The sequence below is a fragment of the Silurus meridionalis genome, chromosome 28 (assembly GCF_014805685.1).
Source record: "Silurus meridionalis isolate SWU-2019-XX chromosome 28, ASM1480568v1, whole genome shotgun sequence".
In the NCBI taxonomy this organism is placed as follows: domain Eukaryota; kingdom Metazoa; phylum Chordata; class Actinopteri; order Siluriformes; family Siluridae; genus Silurus; species Silurus meridionalis.
Genome location: NC_060911.1, coordinates 2,640,001 through 2,660,000, shown reverse-complemented (window position 1 = coordinate 2,660,000; position 20,000 = coordinate 2,640,001). Strand labels below are relative to the sequence as shown.

At 42.2% G+C, this 20,000-nt stretch overlaps 2 protein-coding genes across 8 annotated transcripts in view; one reads left to right on the top strand and one right to left on the bottom strand.

The window, feature by feature from the left end:
* The window catches only part of rnf38 (ring finger protein 38), a 38,456-nt gene extending 33,769 nt beyond the window's left edge, over nucleotides 1-4,687 (bottom strand). For 3 of the 7 annotated variants that reach the window (XR_006924798.1, XR_006924797.1, XM_046842509.1), the window contains exons 1-2: nucleotides 4,150-4,300; nucleotides 2,898-3,466 (exon numbers count right to left, since the gene is read on the bottom strand). Coding sequence is in view for 5 of the 7 variants with exons in the window: in XM_046842509.1 (XP_046698465.1) it covers nucleotides 2,898-3,466; nucleotides 4,150-4,172 (592 nt within the window). In the remaining 2 variants the exon portion in view is untranslated. Of the gene's footprint in view, nucleotides 1-2,897; nucleotides 3,467-3,791; nucleotides 3,939-4,149; nucleotides 4,301-4,429; nucleotides 4,574-4,596 lie in introns of those variants that run through there. The other 4 variants (XM_046842511.1, XM_046842512.1, XM_046842510.1 and 1 more) reach the window with 4 other exon arrangements.
* A 9,446-nt stretch (nucleotides 4,688-14,133) lies between these two features.
* Nucleotides 14,134-20,000, top strand: part of zgc:195282 (uncharacterized protein LOC100192223 homolog) — a 5,885-nt gene continuing 18 nt past the window's right edge. The window contains exons 1-4 of the mRNA XM_046842598.1: nucleotides 14,134-14,392; nucleotides 16,489-16,583; nucleotides 17,605-17,659; nucleotides 18,901-20,000. The exon at nucleotides 18,901-20,000 is cut by the window's right edge and continues 18 nt beyond it. Of these exons, the coding sequence (XP_046698554.1) occupies nucleotides 14,350-14,392; nucleotides 16,489-16,583; nucleotides 17,605-17,659; nucleotides 18,901-18,947 (240 nt within the window). The 5' untranslated portion in view covers nucleotides 14,134-14,349 and the 3' untranslated portion in view covers nucleotides 18,948-20,000. The remainder of the gene's footprint in view (nucleotides 14,393-16,488; nucleotides 16,584-17,604; nucleotides 17,660-18,900) is intronic.

Genomic DNA, 20,000 nt, shown 5'->3' with positions numbered 1-20,000 from the left:
ACCCTCTCCCACAGCTGCACTTCTTTAAGGACACTTGAGGAAACGTGGACACAGAGCAGGACGTCTGTGTCTCGGATAAGCCGCTCTAATTGGGCTTGGATCACGCTCGCTAATTTAACTAATACACCAGACCGGGGTGGGGGGTGTTCCCTTAAAAGTACATGGAGGAAAGATAATAAATGAAAATGAGGACGAAGCGGAGAACTTGGACCTGGCAGTGCGTTTAGAAGGATGCAGGTGGACAACGACATTTTTAAATGTTCAAGAGTGGACGAGCAGAGGTGCCAGGTGTCTCTCACAAACACAAACGCCAAAAAGACAGAGAGAAAGAGGGAGAACAGAAAACCAGAGTGAGACAAAGAAAGAAAAAAAGACAGACAGCATGAGACAAGGAGAGTGAAAGGGGGATTAACAGAGACAGTGAGAGAGAGACAGAGACAGAAAGAGAGAGAGAGAGAGAGAGAGAGAGAGAGAGAGAGAGAGAGAGACAGGCAGACAGACAGAGAGAGAGAGGGAGACAGAGAGGCAAAAGACAAAGTGAGAGAGACAGAGGTGAGAAAGAGAGAGATAGTGAGACAGACAGAGAGAGACAGAGACATAGTAAGAGAGACATACAGAGAGGGTGAGACAGAGACTGAGACAGACAGAGAGGAAGAAGTAAACATCCTATAGGGAACTGATTAAGATCTCTCTCCTCTGATAAAAATGAGTGAACACCTACAGCAGAACAGCTCTCTAGAGGACCGCAAGTGTGTGGGGAACAGTGTGTGTGTGTGTGTGTGCGCGCGCTGAACGGACACATCACAAACTGTCTCACACTGATAATGAAAGCGAATGAAGAAATGGAGAAACAGAGAGTGAGGGAAAGAGAGACGGAGAGAGTGAGTAAGAGAGAGCAAGAGAAAGAGAATGAGAAAGAAACAGATAAAGTGTGAGAGAAACAAAACGAGAAAGAAAGAGAAAAACAAAGAGAGAGCGAGGGAGTGAAGGGAGAGAGAGCGAGGGAGAGAAAAATAGAGAAACAGAGAGAGAGCAAGAGAGAAAGTGAGCGAGAGAGAAAGAGACGTATTTGTTGTGTATTGTGAGCAGATGGTGTTGAACTCTGGGGATTTTCTCTGTGCTGCTCCCCTCGTTATCAAAGCCGTCTCTTTGATCCTGGTCAATCTCTCTCTCTCTCTCCCTCCCTCCCTCTCCTTTACACTCTCTCTCTCTCTCTCTCTCTCTCTCTCTCTCTCTCTCTCTCACACACACACACACACACACACACACACACACACACACACACACACACACACACACACACCTCACAGCTGGTAGACAGGGTAGAAGCAGCAGCAGAAGGCAAGCAGGTATTTCCAGTCTGGGGTTAATCCACTGTGTGTGTGTGTGTGTGTGTGTGTGTGTGTGTGTGTGTGTGTGTGTGTGAGAGAGAGTGTGAGTGTGAGAGAGACCGTTCTTTCCCAGTTCCTATGTAAACTCAGGTGTGCTTACCTATTGATTGCTTTGTGACCAAACGCACGCATGCGAGCACACACCTCTGAAAATGTCAGTGTGTGTGTGTGTGTGTGTGAGAGAGACTAGTGAAAGCTGTGATGCAGCTGTAAAATGTTTTTGCCTTTTTCACATTGGGAAAGAACAACCTTTAACTCTGACTAACCAATATTAACCCCCACACACACACACACACACACACACACACACACTCTTTCTCGCAAACACTCATTTACACATGCACTCTCACTCACACAGTCTCCTCTCACTCACACACAGCGTTCCTCTCATACACACACACACACACACAGTTCCTCACACACAGACACACAGTTCCTCACACACACACACAGTGTTCCTCTCACACACACACACAGTGTTGCTCTCTAACACACACACACACAAAGACAGTGTTCCTCTCTACACACACACACACACACACACACACACACACACACACACACACACACACACAGAGACAGTGTTCCTCACACACACACAGTCATCACACTTACACTTAAACGTGTTGTGAAGTGTGATCGTGTGAGACCAGCAAAATCATTCACTCCTTCATTTTTTACACTTTGACCACACACACACACACACACACACACACACACACACACAGGTGATATGACGCTACAGCGGCCACACTGTGACCCACAAGACCACAATACTAGTTTTGTACTTAAGATAAATGGATATTATTTATTGATTTATTTTTTTATTAATTTAAACACAGATTAAAAAAAAAAAAAAAACCTAACTGTCATCCAAAGAGAATTAAAGGGCCCCAAACCGGGCCTTAAACCAGAACCCAAGCTTTAGAGCGATTCGGCCAAGAGGACGATTATTAACTTTTCAGTGAGAGGAGGGGAAAACCCGAGCGACTATATTCGTCCAGCGGGAAATGAAATTAAACGAGAGAGAGAGAGAGAGGTCACGGTCATGAGGCAAAAACACACACACACACACACACACACACACACACACACTGTGGTCCAGTCAGCTTTCACTTGAGAAATAAACCTTCCTACTGATAACACCACAGTGATCTCGATTCCTTGATTCTGATTGGTAGGGACTCGGTATCTGAGCATAAACTGGACAAATGGTATGTGCTTGAGAACAGGAGGACAAAATTATCATGATGCTGCATTTCAGAGAGAAAAACTCATCAGGACTCAGAGCTTAAATTGATGAGTCATAAAAACCAGATCGAGATACTCAGGACAAGATCAAAACATCTCGATAAACATGACGTCCTGGAACCGTCCTAATCTCCGTCCTGACCCGAATAAAGTTGACGAGTCAGGAAAGTAAACTCGGAGAGGATTTAAAACGTTTTGTGCGATGCCAAGCTGAAAGAATCTGAATAAATAGCGTGAATAAAACATGAGCCGTACCTGCCCCCCCGGGGCTCCTGTGCGCTCCGGGCTGCCGATGCCCGCCTGGGGAAAGCATCCCAGCAGGAGGGCGCAGGTTCTCGGTGTGGGCGTGACCCCCAAGCATCGCGCAGGCCCCGCTAAGCTGGTGCGGTTGATGCTGAGGCTGCTGTTGATGATGAAGATGATGGTGCAGGTTTGCGCCCGAACTCCCGGCGCCTCCGTTTGCGCCGGTGCTCTGGTAGAACCCGGAGCGCGAGCGGGACCGAGTCCTGGGCGGCTCAGTGGCCATGAGCTGGGACGAGAGCACAGGGGGAGACGGGTGTGAGGGGCGAGAAGGGTCCGCCACCAGGGCCGCCTCCGGGGCGGCGTACTCGCGCTTGGGCACGCGCTCGGCGCCGGCGGGGACACGGGGGCGCGTGCGGGGTTCGGGAGTCGACGGCGGAGCACCGGCAGCCGCGATGGGCATTTCCTTTATTACACCGGGGGGTAGGAAAGCGCTCTCTCTCTCTTTTCTGTATCTTTCAGTCGGCTGGCCTTTTTTTTCCACCTCCAATCTACTTTTTCCTTTACGGCGTCGTCCAGCAGACCTACAGGAACAACAAAAACAGATCAGATGAGATTTTTTTATTAAAATATAATGACAGTCATATAAACTGACACACTCTCTCTCTCTCTCTCTCCATCTTTCTGTTGTTCCTGCTTTTTAAAGAAAAAAGAGAAATTACACTTTGGAAAACTAAATCGAGTCCTGTTCCATTAATCTGTGCGGTTTTAGAGTTTAGAATCGATTTTATTGATAAAACAAAAAGAAAACACGACCCCCAAAGTGAATCCTCTCAACGTCGCCTCACACAGAACTAGCCGGCTAATCACCCACACACACGACAAATAAGTTCAATTTGTACATCTTACCGAATTAAATTCCCTCAAATACACCAACTTATTCACTTTCTCTCACTTATTCGCGCACAAAACACGACAGAAAAGTAAGTTGAAGCACTTCCGTGACCCCTTTTTCGCCTTCCCCAGCTAGCTGAACCCGAGGCTAGTTCGCCTGAGCTAGCATAGCGCCCGACGTCACCACAGCCACAACGCTCCCCAATACAAACACAAAATACACCTCCTTCACAACTAATACACCTTAATAACACGTTCAACACCACAATAACGTTTCATAGAACCGGTTAAAACGCCCGTGAGGTGGGCTCTGAAACTGGAGGATTTATACCACCGAAAATAAACAAGAAGTAGAAAAATAAACAACACTCACGGCGCGTGAGATCTGCGTGGCATCCCGATAAGAAACGCCACAGGATTCCGCGGATTGTATCGTTCAATTTATAGTTGTTATTGTTTTAATGAAGCACTGTGAGGTATTTAAAAGGGAGGGGGGGGGGAGTTCTGCCCCCCCCCCTCACTCATCTGTATCTATAATCTATATTTATGTAAATAATCCCGGAAAACAAACACCACAACCAATGAATAAAACTCACTAAATAAACACCACTCCGAGACCTTCGCCGTGCTACAAGCCTATAATAACATCTTACCGAATTTCTTCCGTACACAAGCGAATACAATCCCAAAACTATGGCGTCGAGGTCACGTGTGCGTCCTTATATATTTGTATTATGATTTACATCCATATATATATATATATATATATATATATATATATATATACTTTCTTTCCCCTAAAAAAAAAAAAAAACCCCACACAAACCCCTCCGTTCCTGGGTTCGTCCAGACCGACGGCGCTGATTAAAATGTGACAGAGACCATCAACGGGGATTTTTTTCTCTCTCCCCTCTCTCTCTCTCTTTTCTTTTTTCACGCTTCCCGACTGACTGAGAGAAGACCAGACCAAATGCACTCGGATAGAATCGCACGCACGGCCGAGAACACCCGAATATAGCCGAATGTTACCGAATGCACCCGAACTCTCCCGAGTATAGCCGAGCGTGCCCGAATGCACCCGGACGCCCCCGAGTATAGCCGAGCGTGCCCGAATGCACCCGGGCACATCCGAACGTACCCGAACGACGCCGGAAAAAAAAAAGCCGAACGTCCCCGAATGGGGAATAAATAAAATGGACGCCGTTGAGCCAAGCCCCCTTAGGCTTATTGGATTTGTTTCTAATCATCTTGGATGTGTGTTAAAACATTGTATTTCACGTGTTTTACTTTTTCTGTACGATGGCGTTTTAGTGGCACGTAAAAAAAAAAAAAAAAAACATTACCGGATTAAAGTTTTGATATTTTGAGAAAAATCACAGAATTGTGAGAAATAGCGAAGTAAATAAATAAAATATAACAGCAATAAGCAAATTCTTTGTCTTTCGGCGCATCAGCACCGAGTTGTAATTAGTAAACGGACACTGCCGCAGTAATGTGGGACACTTACTATTTTTTAGAAGAAAGAATCTGACAAGACATTGAGGACATTGACTTCTGTGTAAAATCTGAAGGATGTCGATGGTTTCCTTTGTCACAGTTGGTTTTTCACTGACTATGAGTACGATGATCGAAGAAATCGACCCTGAAGGAGTTACACAAACCGGCATTTCCGACTTTATTTCCATATTGCTACGAATGTAATCTCGTAAACTTCGATCTCTTTATTGTCTTTTTAACTGGCACAAAAACGCTGTTGTTAAAATGACTCCTTAAAAAATAAATAAATTCATTCATTCATTCAAATAAGTTTTGTGTAGTCACGTGACCACGCGTCTTTCTCAACGTGGTGTTCTAGACAGCAAAGAGAGACGCTGGCTCTCGTTTCAGTCTGAGGCTTTAGCAGACGTTCTTACAAGCACTCAGAGAGACTTACAATTCTCATTTATACACCTAAGCAGTTCAGGGCCTTTTTTAATGGGCCTAAGAACGGTCTTCACAGTGCTGGGATTAGAACTAGCAACCTTCCGATCAGAAGTTTTAGCCATTGAGGTCCCACTTCCCAAAACACAATCAAATATGTTTTCACAAAGTATACAAGAAGCAGTGTGTAGTCGTTGGTATGCTCCCGAAGATGATCTACGTGAAGAATCTCATAAGTATCTGGACGAGAGTTTGGTGAAAAAACACTAGGCCTGTAACGTTCTCGAGACGTCTGTGTGTAAACTCAATGCAGTTTGGAGTTTTATTCTTCTGCACATCCGTCCTTTATAAGGAGAGAAACAATAATATGTTGGATCTCTGATTGAAAAGTTTTAAGTTCAAATCCCAGCACTTGCAACTGCCACTCCTGGGCCCTTTAGCGAGGCCCTCAACCCTCAACCCTTAACTTCTCAGTTGCAAAAATCCGGCAATAGTAAGTTGCTCTTGGTGAGCTCTGCTAAATGCTCTGGTAAAGTACAAATACATGAGAAATATTACTGGACTGCGGCACGTTGGAATCGACTTCACCGTACAGCAAGACGATGAGCCGAAGCAACGAGTTCTGTGAGCGTTATTGACAGAACAAACAGTCGTCTGGAGTGATATCTATCAGGGAACGACCTGCTCAGTCACCGCACCTCAATCCTACTGAACTGCTCTGAGATGAACATGAAAATCTCCAACTAGTGAAGAACAAGTTTTACAAGATTCATGGCAAAGTATTTCAACTGAACGTTTGGAAAAACGAACTGTCCAAGAGTGTGTGAAGCTGTTCTTTACGCTAAGGAAGGATTTTTCAATGAAATTAAAGTCTGTACATTTATAGATCTGTTTGGTTTAAGTAGAAGTGGTTAGATGTAATACACACACACACACACACACACACACACACACACACACACACACGAAGCCCACAGAGCAGATATGTTTTTACCAGGTTTAGAGATCAGGGTTGTTTTGGAGCTGTGGGTTTGATTGAGTTGGTCTGTTCCACAGTGAGAGGGGGTGAAAGCTGACAGAGCAGGAGGTGTGAATAATTTACAAATGTTACCAAGCGCTTCCTTTACATTTACCTTTCTCTAGAACCCTAAATTATACACTTTCCCACGTTTCTGCATCAAAACATCATGATTATATTCAGGTTTGAGGCTGTTGTTTTATTAGATATAGCTGTGTGTATATATATATATATATATATATATATATATATATATATATATATATATATATATATATGTGTGTGTGTGTGTGTGTGTGTGTGTGTGTGTGTGTGTGAGAGAGAGAGAGAGACTGCTTGGCCATTTAAACGTGTTTGTGTGTGTGATTGGTCTGCAGGAGGCATGTTCTCTTCCCTGCCCCCTGTGGACACACACGCGCACACACACACACACCCTGCATATTGATTTCTCTGAAAAAACAACACGTTAACATAAAATTTTAATGAAATTAGAAACCGATTTCCATCTATCTATCTATCTATCTATCTATCTATCTATCTATCTATCTATCTATCTATCTATCTGTCTGTCTGTCTGTCTGTCTGTCTGTCTGTGTGGTGTGTGTGTGGGTGAGACATTCTATAATTGGTCCAGGAGGGGGCCATTATTTTTGATCGCTCACCCCAACCATATCTAAAAAGAAATATCCACGCACGTGATCACGTATACAGATGCTGCTCTACTTAGCCAAGAAGAAAACGGTCCATGTGCCACCGATCCATAAAATCAACTCGTCCTGAGCGCTTTCACGGATAAATCCAGTGCTTTTTGATTTTAGGAATCAATCAGGTCAATGTTTTTCTTTTCCAAAAAGTGAACGCTTGCAAACGTGTCAAAACCCTCGAGAGAACAGTGAGTACAATGCGAGAACTGGTGCGATGCTGAGGCTGAATTCTTTTTAGCCCAGACTGTAGAGTTATAGAGTGTAGTACCAGTAAAATAGATTCGAAAGATTCCAGATTTATTATTTGTCAAAAACATGGATATATGCAGAATACAACTTGCAATGAAATGAACATTTATGTGAAAATCCTTATTTGTTCTGGTTCATGTTCATGTTGCTTTATGTTCACAATTCATTTCAAAACCTGCCCCTAGATATTTATATATACACAGTGCATCCGTAAATTATTCACAGCGCTTCACTTTTTCATTTTTTCATTTTTTTCATTATTTAACGAAAAAAATCACATGCACATAAGTATTCACAGCTTTTGCTCAATATTTGTTTAAGCACATTTGGCACCGGTTTCAACCTTAATTCTTTTTTACTTTGTTGCTATAAGATTGGCACCTATTTTTGGTCAGTTTCTCTCACTCTTCTTTGCAGAACCTCTCAAGCTCTATCAGGTTTGACGGGGAGTGTCAATGCACAGGCTTTTTCAGATCTGTCAGATCTTATGTTAAAGTCTGAGCTCTGACTGGGCCACTCGAGGACGTTCACAGAACCGTCCAGTAGCCACTCCTTTGTTATCTTGGCTGTGTGCTTAGGGTCGTTGTCCTGTTGGAAGATGAACCGTCGCCCCAGTCTGAGCAGGTTTTCATCGAGGATGTCTCTGTACGTTGCTGCATTCACCTTTCCCTAGATCCTGACAAGTCTCCCAGTTCCTGTCTATGTTGAGTTTGGTTTCACTAAGAATAAACATAAATTTTTATAAAGCACCCATATTTGTCCATGCCCATGTTGATTAGAGTATTAAAAACTTGAAAAGTATTAATTTAAGGTACATTTAGAACAGAGAAAAATGTGCAATTAATCACGAGTTAACTCATGCGATTAATTGCGGTTAAATATTTTTATCAATCGACAGCCCTAATAAATAAATAAATATATATATATTTAACATATTTACAGATCTGGCTGGAAAAACCTCTGAGTAAACCTTTAATGTAACATTCCAGTCTCCCAGTCAGTATATATATATAGCTATATCTATTACGCCACGCCTTCCTCTATACACTCTGATGAAATACAAACGAACATCCTCCTCTCTCTCTCTCTCTCTCGCTCTCTCTCGCTCCCTCTTTCTTAGATCCTTGGGAAAGGCAGTGGGCGCTGGCAACGGGTCAGACCGGTGGTGTGTTGGCAGTGTGAAGGAGATAAGAGCAGAAACAGCAGTTAGAAAGGGGATGTCTGAGTGGGAGATGGAAAGAGAGAAGGGAAAAAAAGGATAGGGGGATGGGGGAAAGGATAGATGGCTGGAGAGAGAGGTTGGGGGTGGGGAGTGTGTAAGGGGTTTGCTAAGGGGGCTTGGCTGATATGTAACCTTATTGGTTTGTTCAAACGGAGGGGGGAGGGGCCGCAGCATGGACACACACACACACACACACACACACACACACACACACACACACACACACACACACACACACACAGATACACACACCAGCTGGAAAAGAGAGACAAAAACAAAGGAGTGTGTGTGTGAGAGAGAGAGAGAGAGAGAGAGAGAGAGAGAGAGGGGGAGAGAGAGAGATAGAGAGCGAGAGAGAGAGAGAGAGAGAGAGAGAGAGAGAGAGAGAGAGAAAAGAGTTTCATAATTAAAGTGCAGGCTGATAATTACATTGCTAATATTCTCCATCTGAAATGTAACCGAGCAAAAATAGAGTTAGATCTGACACATAATCCAATGCTATATTAACACACACACACACACACACACACACACACACACACACACACACACACACATACAAAATTACTAATAAATCTTCTTAGCTTCTTTGTTTTAATATGAGTCCATGAATATTTCATTCCCAGCAAGAAAAAAAAAAAAAAAGAAATGATCCGGCCTAATTCCCCCTAAATTGCATTTTATATGAGGCCCAGAAATAAACCAGAGAAACTCACACAAATGTACATTGGGAAGTAGCAGGCGTCCAGCTGGAAATGCCTGTAAAAGTGCGAACCGGCAACTTTTAGCAAAGATTCCCTTCACCTTATACCAGGGGTCCCCAAACTACAGCCCCCACATTTGGTACAGCCCTCTGAACAATGCCAGAGACATATTTAATACAATGTAATTTTAAATATAGGTTTTCCTCAGATCATATCTGTTTTTGATAACAAAGGTTGGCTTTCAAACAAAAATTTCCCTTAGATATTAATATCGGTTGAGCCACCAAAAGCTGATCGCTCTAACTATCGCCTATTTGCAAAAATCCATACCGATAGTTTTTCCAGGTTTCGGTCCTCTGTGATTATGAGAGCACCCTCTAGAGACGAATCGCTGACACAACGTGCTGTTTTTTGTTTTTTTTACATGTGAGAAAATCACTGTTGTTTAATTTTTATAATAAGGTTTAGTACTATTTTACATTTATCCAGTTTCCATTTGAAATACTATCGGTTGATGAATCGTTTATCGGCGAGTACGATCCGACCTAGCTATCTGTATATGTTAAATCTGTACTCAATCTGTAATAAAATCTCCACAATAATACTGCTATTCACTCCCAAGTCATTTTCCGTTACAGACCGACCGCCCCCCCATTAAAGAAAGGAAAAATATATATCTCCCCTGCCTTATAGCCTTTTCAATAAATATCCATTATTTCTAAGGGCCCAAAGAACCAACGATCCAAGTAATCAGCATGAAGAAGGGGTGGGTCTTATTTACCTGTCATTTAGTCGTTATGCTGATGAACTCTTCCATGTGTAGCATTCGGGTGTTTAGTAGGCGTGGCTTTGGGTGGGAACCTCAAAGTTTCAGGATGTTTGGATTCAAGTAGGCGTGGCCAGGTGATGTCATAAAGGTAAACGGAGTCTGAGGGCATCGTAGGAAAACTTTGTGTGACTTGTCAGAGCTGGAAAAGGGAGAAAAATGGGGAAAGAGTGAGAGAGAGAAAGAGAGAGAGAGAGAGAGAGAGAGAGAGAGAGAGAGAGAGAGAGAGAGAGGGAAAAAAGAAGACCGATAAATGAGAAGAGCAAGCCAGCCCAGTGTGTACTCCAGCCAAGGCAAATCTGAACGACTTGGCATCGGACCCTTTGCTCGAAAAAAGTGCTATGCCAAGAATGCAAAAACATATACAGTCTTCCTCACTCTCCCTTTTTCTTTCTCCCTTTTTTCTTTTTCTCTTTTTTCTCATGCCGGGTGTGATTCTAAAGAATAAACACCAGCCCACACTGTACACACAGGCCTGCTTTTGATTAAGGCCACACTCCGCATCACAGCTCCATAATCACTACCACAGGCTTAGAAAATCCAATAAACGCACACTTTCATGCATTAAAGGTGCAATAAGCCTTTTTTCTGGTGTTTTTTTTTCCAGCGGAAAGAACAGTAGCAACGGTTTCATTGTGGCTTAGCGATCAACATGTTATCAGTTATGAAGTTGGCAGACGAACCCTGCGACCGAATTTAACCCAAGCCTAGTTTAAAATACTTTTTACATCAGTTTTTATGTTTTCATTAAAGAACAGGAAGTTGTAAAGCAAGAAATGTGTCTATTGAATTGTACAGGGTTATAGTATGAGATTTGAGACACAGCCTATGGTATTAGCCTGCTAGCGGGACGGTTCCAGTTTCACAGTGGTGCCGTGCCAAAGCCTTCTCAGCTTCACAAACATTGTAACAGAACACACACATACACACACACACACACACACACACACACACACACACACACACACACACATATCCTTGGACAGATCTAATATATACACACCAAAGGTGTCAGTGGCACCAGCATGACACGTTGCATAACATAATGAACACACACACACACACACACACACACACACACACACACACACACACACACGAGATAGACATAGATCAAACGTAATTGTAACCTCAAAGATATAAGAAAAAATATCACTTTTTAGAGTTTATTGTATATTTATTATAATTATTCATATGTACAGATTGTAATCTGGTCCCTAGGGGGCGCTTAAGTTAACTTTTAGTTGACAAAAATTTCGCTTTTATCGATTTTGGTAAAAAATTACCGATAAATTTAGATTTTGGCATAAGTTTTTAAAAAAGCGTTAAAGGTCAGCTGAGGATCAGGAAAAAATGCTCACAGACCTTTTCTCCAAATCCAGGAAACTCGACCAACTCAAGGAATAGAAAATGTCTGCGTGGCCCGCAATCGTTTAAAGATGGTGAAAGACCTCCAGTGATGTGCAAGGTCTTTTCTGCTGGCCTAAACTCTATCAGAAATACTTACAGACTTACGTTTTTATATATTTTTTAGTATGAATATGTATTAAATGTTTCTCCATTTCATAGCACCCGAGTATCTAGTATATACGTTCAGATCCAATCAGATCCAATCAGATTTCAGCGTCACATCACATGTTGCCGGGGTCGAAGCACAATCAGCATCTGAGAGCTTTTTTATGGGCCAAACTCTATGTTGCATGAAGCTGTTGCTTTAATCAATCAGATTGCGATTTGGCTACACTGAGGCCCTCTAGAAGGTGTCCGATCATGTCACGTTCTGTGATTGGATAGTCAGAGGGTGTCACTAGTCAACACTCGCAAACAGAATCTTTTGCAAACTGCTCAGACTGAAATATATTATGGATTTAACAGCTGTTTTTCATTCCACGATGACTGAGAGAGGAGGAGAAATTTATTTGGTCGCAAATACACTTACAAGGACATTTACAAGGCGGACTTTTCGAGGAAAGCTGGACATTGTGAGGAAACGTCACCAAAGCAGTTGTTAAGCTTTTTGAACTTTTGTGTAGAATTTGCACAAAAACTAATAATTTGCCTTCATTTGAAATCCTCAGGAAAACCATAATGCACAGAAGAAATGGTAAAATGGTCTGAGGTAAAAATCGATGATGTATGCGTACTATGTAGGACAGTTGTGGCTACAGTGAAAGGAGACGTGTTGAATTGTGTTCATCAGGTTTCTTGCCTTAGTAGCGACATTCATTCACGCTGTATGAGATTCCTGTGGATTATCATCTTATACCAGGGTCACTTCCCAAGGACTGACAAGTTAAAGCTGTCATTTAGTGTTTCCAAGATAACACTTCATTTTCTGTGCTAATTTTATATACAGATGGAATTCTGCTGCCCCGAATCACAGACACTACGAGAACAAAAGTTTCAGAAAACCTGATCTTTCCCCAGACAGATGTGGTTCTTTCCCAAACTGTTACCACAAAGTTGAAGGCACACAATTCTGTAGGACGTCTTTGGATGCTGTAGCATGAAATTTTCCCTTCACTTGAAATAGTAGACCCGAACCTGATCCAGCATGACGATACCCCTGTGCACAAAGCCAGCGCCATGAAGATCTGCTTTACATGTGTTGGAGAAGACATCACCTCACCTTCATCAGTTCCTGACTTTACTATCATGAATGAATCTCCACAAAACCTATTGGATTACTAGAGCAAATGGGCACTGAATGTGGAATGGGATCTTCATAAAACTCAGAAAAATATTATTTAATGAGAGTTTGTGTTTTACGAAATCATATCAGGACTAATGCTTTGGCTAAGGTTTTGAAGTAATGTGATTATTACATGTCTAGATGAGCTTTGCACTTCTGAAAATGGCAGACTGCACCTTTAAGGAGGAGGACACACACACACACACACACACACACAATTTCGGAGAAGAGGTTTCACAAAGACCTTCTCTCTGTCTGGTGATGTCATTGACATCGAGTGTGTGTGTGTGTGTGTGTGTGTGTGTGTGTGTGTGTGTGGTAGTAGTTTTGAGTTTCCTGTCCCACTCTCCCACACTGGATCTGTGTTATCTGTGAGAAAAAGAGAGCGAGGAGGGATGAACAGACATAGAACGAGTGAGAAGAAAGGATGGGGAGAGAAAAAAGATGGGGAGGGGGTGCATGGGGTTATGAAATATGACCTGATGTCATCTCAGTTCCTTCTTCCTCCATCATTCATTTACATGCCACTTATATTTATCTCAATGATGTAACTGAGCAGGTATGGGGTTAGGGGCCTTGCTCAGGGGCCCAGGAATGGCAGCTTGGTGTAGTTGGGATTTGAACTCACGACTTTCGGATCTAAAGTCCAATGCCTTAAACTTTTTACTCTTTATTTATTTTTCTTTATAAAAATATGCAATGGGAATTTTTTCTTCTTTTTTCCCCCTTTATTGTCATTAATCATTTTGTGCAACTGGAAGCTTCTGTCGGCAAAACAAATTCCTTGCACATGCAAACATACGTGGCCATAAAGCTCCGATTCTGATTCTGATGTACGGTATAATGAGGATCACATCGTTAGACCAAGGACGCAGAGCGAGATGTTACATCCTAAACATACGGCTTCCAGAAGTCTCAAATCGACACCTCGATTACTGCAGAAAAGCTCGTAGCGGCTTCACACCGAGCGCCGCGCCCCTGACTCGGCAGAATCGAGAAAATCTCTGGCTGAGTTCGCACCATCCCTCAACACCCTCTCTGATTTCGAACTGCAGGTGTTACGTGACGTCCTCACGTGTAATCACGCCCAGCACTCCATCGCTCTGCACTGTTTACGTTTAAAAAATGTTTTTTGCTTCCTGTCAGCTAGAACCTCACGCCACATCCTTTCTCGCGTCTCACAACGTTTGCACGTTTCCTGCAGCTCGGTTCCGGTGTGTCACCCTCCGTTAACGGCCATGGTGAGCTACTGCCCCATCTGCGGAAAACCCGTCTACTTCGGTGAGTCTGTTTCGCTTTGTCCTGTATTTGTTTTTTGTCACTTCTTTTACTTCCTGGTTTTCTTTTCCTCTTTTTTCTCGCGTGTGTGACAGGTTTATTTGTTCGCTTCTGAACTGTAGGCGCTTTTATTTGGTGTATAGTGTTCTTTCATGCTCAAACCTTCAGGTTAAAGGTCAGCAGACAGAACCAGGATCTCCTGTAATACTCTATACTCATATACAGAAAGACATGTACCACGGTTTGCTCTATAGACAAGAACAGAGTACATACGCTGGATGCAGGACAAAACCGTGACTTGCCTTAGCTTGAGATCGATCCAAGGCTTTAGCACGGAGCTTGGCCTTACGCTAGCTCTTGTTTAACCTTCGAATTTCAAGCATGTGATGGATCTGCTGCGCCAAAAGCCCTTACTGCTTTGAAGCCTTGCTTCAAATATAAACTCGTTCGGGTGGCCGAGGTTTTCTGACAGCTTCCAAATGACTTCATAGAGGAATGTTCTGAAACTTTCCACATTGCGATTCGTTCAAAACGCTGCACAAAAGGCTTTTTTTTTTTTTTTTTAAAAAGGATGTTAGCCTATTATATATACAGATGTGAGAGAGAAATAGAGAGTACCTAACCATTTTCTTTAACTAACTCTCCATGAGTCAGCCTCCACAGGAAGTGAGCTAGCTGGAGGTTTCGAGTTTGTGGCAGGAAGTGGATTTGGCTTGAGACAGCAAAAGACAGACAGAATGAAAGAAAGAAAGAAAGAAAGAAAGAAAGAGAAAAAGAGAGATTGGCAGAGATTGTTTAAACTGGCAGCTGCAAGACTAAAAGCCATGGCTGCTTAAAGAAAGGATGCTCTCCAAAGCCTAGTTCTACTAGAAAGTTCTGGAGAAGGAAAAAAAAAACAACACAGCCGGGACACAGAGCCAGAGACGACCGGGACTTTGCTTTCTGGCCTGATCCTGTAATCTGTGTTAGAGCGAAGACAGCAGGCAGCACAGGACATATCGGTTCTGTGTGAAAACGAAAAGCAGGCCAGGACGACAAGCCAAATTCTGACATGAAACTGATTGGAGATGAAGGGAACGTTGGACAGATTTAAAGAAACAATAATTATTTATTTTATAATTAAGAATGATTACGATTGTAAGAGGGGGAATCCTTTAATAAAGGCTTTCCCTTTTATGTTTTTCATCAATTATTCAAAGATCCTTAGTTATACAGTTCTACCTAGAACCTTCCAGGGGTTCCCCAAACAACAGGAGCGTTCTCTTTATAAAAGGATCTCAAATAGACCCATTATCCATTCAGAAACTCTCTGTTGTACAGTTATACCATACATACAACCTTGAAAGTTTTCCCTAGAAAAAGCTTATAGGTAGAAAAACAAAATACAAAAGTTTTCCTCTTCACCGAAATTCAGATTTCAAAAATTCAGACCAACACCGTTTCTGTGCGTAGGCAAACTAGGCGGTCGCTTAGAGCGCAAGCTGCTTAAGAAAGAGGGGGGGCGCCAGTGAGCGCTTACTGACCCACCGCTGATTTTTCTGGAGTTTAATATACAGTATATGTTTACATTTTTTATGGAAGGTTGGTAGAGTGGTAGAAACGGCTCTGCTTCAGACCTCAATTAATAACCATCCAAATCCATCTGATTCAAAGGTCTTTAAAGAAGAAGAAGCGTTTATTTGTCACCTAGCATGGTTCCCCTAAAGCAGATAGGGTTACCTCAGGCCCCACCAGTGGCAAATTGGAAGTGCTTGGGCTTAAACCCACAACCTTTTAATCAATAACCTAGAGCTGTATAGAGCTTTATAGAACCCCTTGATCTTTTCCGTATGAGAAACCTCTCCAAAGTCCAAATTGCAACCGAGTTTATCTCTAGTAGACACTTAGATCCATTAGTGCTGATGAGGTCTGGGGTTCAAACCCGAGCTCAGGTTACTGTCTCATGGGTTTCCTCCAGGTTCTGCGGTTTTCTACATCCTTCCTAGTAGGATTGACTTGTTCATAGTAATATATGAGCTACATCAGTAAAAGTTTCTTGACTTGACTTCATGTAAGTGACTTGAACATCACTTTGAGTTCTTGAACTGTAACATCTTCAGGTGAGAAGAAGAGGTCGCTAGGCCGGGATTATCACCCCCTGTGTCTGAAGTGCCACAAGTGCAAAAGGCAGCTAACTGCTGGACAACATGCAGAGGTACTGACACACACACACACACACACACACACACACACACACACACACACACACACACACACACAATATCTTCAATATTTCCATGATCTTTATCATTAAGAAAGAAAGAATGAAAGCTGGTTTATACTTGTCACATGTACATTACAGCTCTTTGAAATTCTTTCTTCGCACATCCCAGTGATGGTAGGAAGTAAGTTAGCGCCCCTGGAGCACAGAGGGTTAAGGGCCTTGCTCAAGGGCCCAAGAGTGGCAGCTGGGCAATACAGGGGCTTGAGCTCCCAACCTTCTGATCAGTAACCAAGATGTGGAGTATTATCCACTGACCTTCCACTTCAATGCATCATCAAAAAAAATAATAGCTTTGCAATGTTTGGTGTTTAACTCAGACTTTTTAAGTTCTCCATGAAGCCCAAAGTATGAAGCCCAGAATCTTTTCTATAAATACACTCTATGGACAGAAGTATTGGGACTCCTGACTTTTCCACCCATATGTGGTTCTTCCCCAAACTGTTCCCACAAACCTGAAGGCACACACTTGTATAGGATGTATTTGGATGCTTTAGCATAAATAATTTTCCCTTCACTTTAACTAGGAGACCCAAAACCATGTTCCAGCTCCATGAAGATATGCTTTAAATGGGTTAGTAAATGTGGAAGATCTCCTTTTGTAGTGCCCTCAACACCTTTGGGGTGTACCTGACTTTACTAACACATTTGGGGCTGAATGAATCTCACACCAATCTCCACAAATTCTAGAGGAACATCTTGCCAGAAGAGTGGAGCTTATTATAACAGGGTATTGGATGTTCAAAAAGATGCACGTACCAATCTTATGCTCAGGTGTCCTCAAACTTCTGAAGCAGACGTGGCATGCAGTCAGGGACAGATCAAATTTCAATACATTTTTTATCATATTTATCTGATTCATTTATCTAATGTGGTTTGTGTGAGCTTGTGCCACACAGGCTTTTACCTCATAGATGTGTGTGTGTGTGTGTGTGTGTGTGTGTGTGTGTTCCAGCATGATGACAAGCCATACTGCACAAACTGCTACTTGAGAGATTTTGGGCCTAGAGGTGATTTCTTTCTCTCACACACACACACACACACACACACACACACACACACACACACACACACACAATTAAATCGAGTAAAAATGTTTATTTATATGTAATATTATATGTTAAAAAAATTCTAATCTAATTCAATCTGAATCAGGAAACAGGTAGGCGGAGCTTATGACAGAAACCCGTATGTAGAAATGCTGTTATTTTCAGTCTGTTCTTTTCTCCAAACCCTCAGTTCATCTCTCAAACGTAAGTCTTTGTGTCAATGAACATCTCATTCCCATCAGAATCACAAGATCTTTTGTCATTGTTTACAAACAAGATCGTCAAAATGTTTAGTCGTGTTGTCAGTGTGACGCTGCACAGTTTCAGGATTTCTTGATATAATCTAGGGTTTGGATCACAGCAACTAAAATTTGCACGAGGCTGAATTTCTTCTGTTTGGTATCAGAATTTCAGCAGCACAAATTCATTTATTTGTTGCATATTTGATTTATATTGATTGCAAGAGACCGGAGAGGATACACACTTTTACTGTTCTGTCCTCGTTTCCTCGTTTCTTAGTTGTTCATCCGTTTTCAGAATGTATAATTATGTGTTTCTTCGTCTGTATTCACTCTCCAACTGAGGGTTCACGAGATTCACCTTTGACCTGTTTTAGAGAACCGGTTGATTATTGGTTGATCTGATGCAGTTCACTCGCCTTCATTAGTAACATTTAAGATCTGCACAATTCATCAATTCAACACATTTACAATAAAAAAGTTTTCATTTTGCATTCAATGACGTATACAATGAACTGATGCTGAGATGTTATGGAGGTTAAAACTATTCAGGTGAAACCAGTAGAATATATTTTGATCAACACGTAAATAAACAACTGATAATGTAGGAAACAACAGACACTCGTACACAATCCATTAAATGATGTACAAAAGCTTTCGCAATTTGATCAAAGCAAAGAGAAATGTTCTTATGATGAGCACAAGTGACTGAATGACCTGGAGGTTGAACAAGTAGTTTTGAGAATTTCATTTCTGATCTGAGAAACGCTCCAAAGCGACTGAGAAAAACTGTAAGTGTAAAAGATATGTGCATGTACCACAGATTACTTATAGATCTGTTTTTCCGTGACACAAAACACTGCCTGATGTAAAAATTCTTCAGCTGAATTCTCTACTCCCAGACCTCAGTCTACCAATTATCTTATTCTCATCCTTTTCTCACTTTCGTCTCTTCATCTACAGGTACGAGAGCACCGGTGTCTCGCTGTCGCAGCACTGCTACTTCCTAAGAGCATGCTCAACTCCAGACATGCTCTTAACTGCTACAGTCACGTTTATATCTGCTAGATCTCCAGCTACACCTCTAACTGCCAAATCTTCATCTCCAACTGCCAAATCTCCATCTCCAACTGCCAAATCTCCATCTCCATCTGCCAAACCTCTATCTCCAACTACCAAATTTCCACCTCCAACTGCCAAACCTCTATCTCCAACTGCCAAATCTCCACCTCCAAATGCCAAATCTCTATTTCCAACTGCTCGATCTCCAATTACATATGGTGATTCTCCATCTCCATCTGCAACTCCAGGTTATCCAGAACGGTCCTTGTCGTTAACTGTTAGAATCTCAACGAAGACGAAGATGACCTACCTCTCAAACAACACACAACCTACAGGATCGTCTAGATCTCCACATTTGAGTGCAAGTTCTTCACCTTTTAATTAACTGTAACCTAAACTCCATCTGCTACAGCTGACCTCCACTGGGATCCACAAGAAACATACCTAAAGTAGAAAGCCTTCTTATTTTGCCCCAACTCGGTCACCCCTATCTCCAGGCAATTAGCATCTTCCAAGCCCCAAACCCAAGACATGTGATTCGTCCCCTGTAACCAACCCACAAACCCCCCCAATTTTGTAAACCCTCCCTCCTGCCATGTTGGATGGCGTTCAAACATGTCCACGAGAGAATACACGCGACATTTTACCAAAACCGATTTACGGCCGTCCGTACAGAAAATCCACTTTTCTTGGCTTCAGAAGCTCCAGTCAGATGGTTTCAGTTTGTCCCTTAGGGAACCTCGGCCACAAAATTCGCTAATTGATTATTTCAAAACACTCTGTGACCTTTATATCCACCATGCTCCGTCTTCCGCTGAGGATTTTCCTGGAGATCTCGGCGACTTCCTGAAGCTTCCTTCTTATTATTATAATAAAATTAAAAAAACAATGGGACAGTAATGGTGTATTTTGAATAGAAAGCTTTTTATCTGTAATCAATATAATCGTAAATAAGTGTGTGTGAGAGAATGTGAAAGTTATATTTAATGTTGCCATATTAA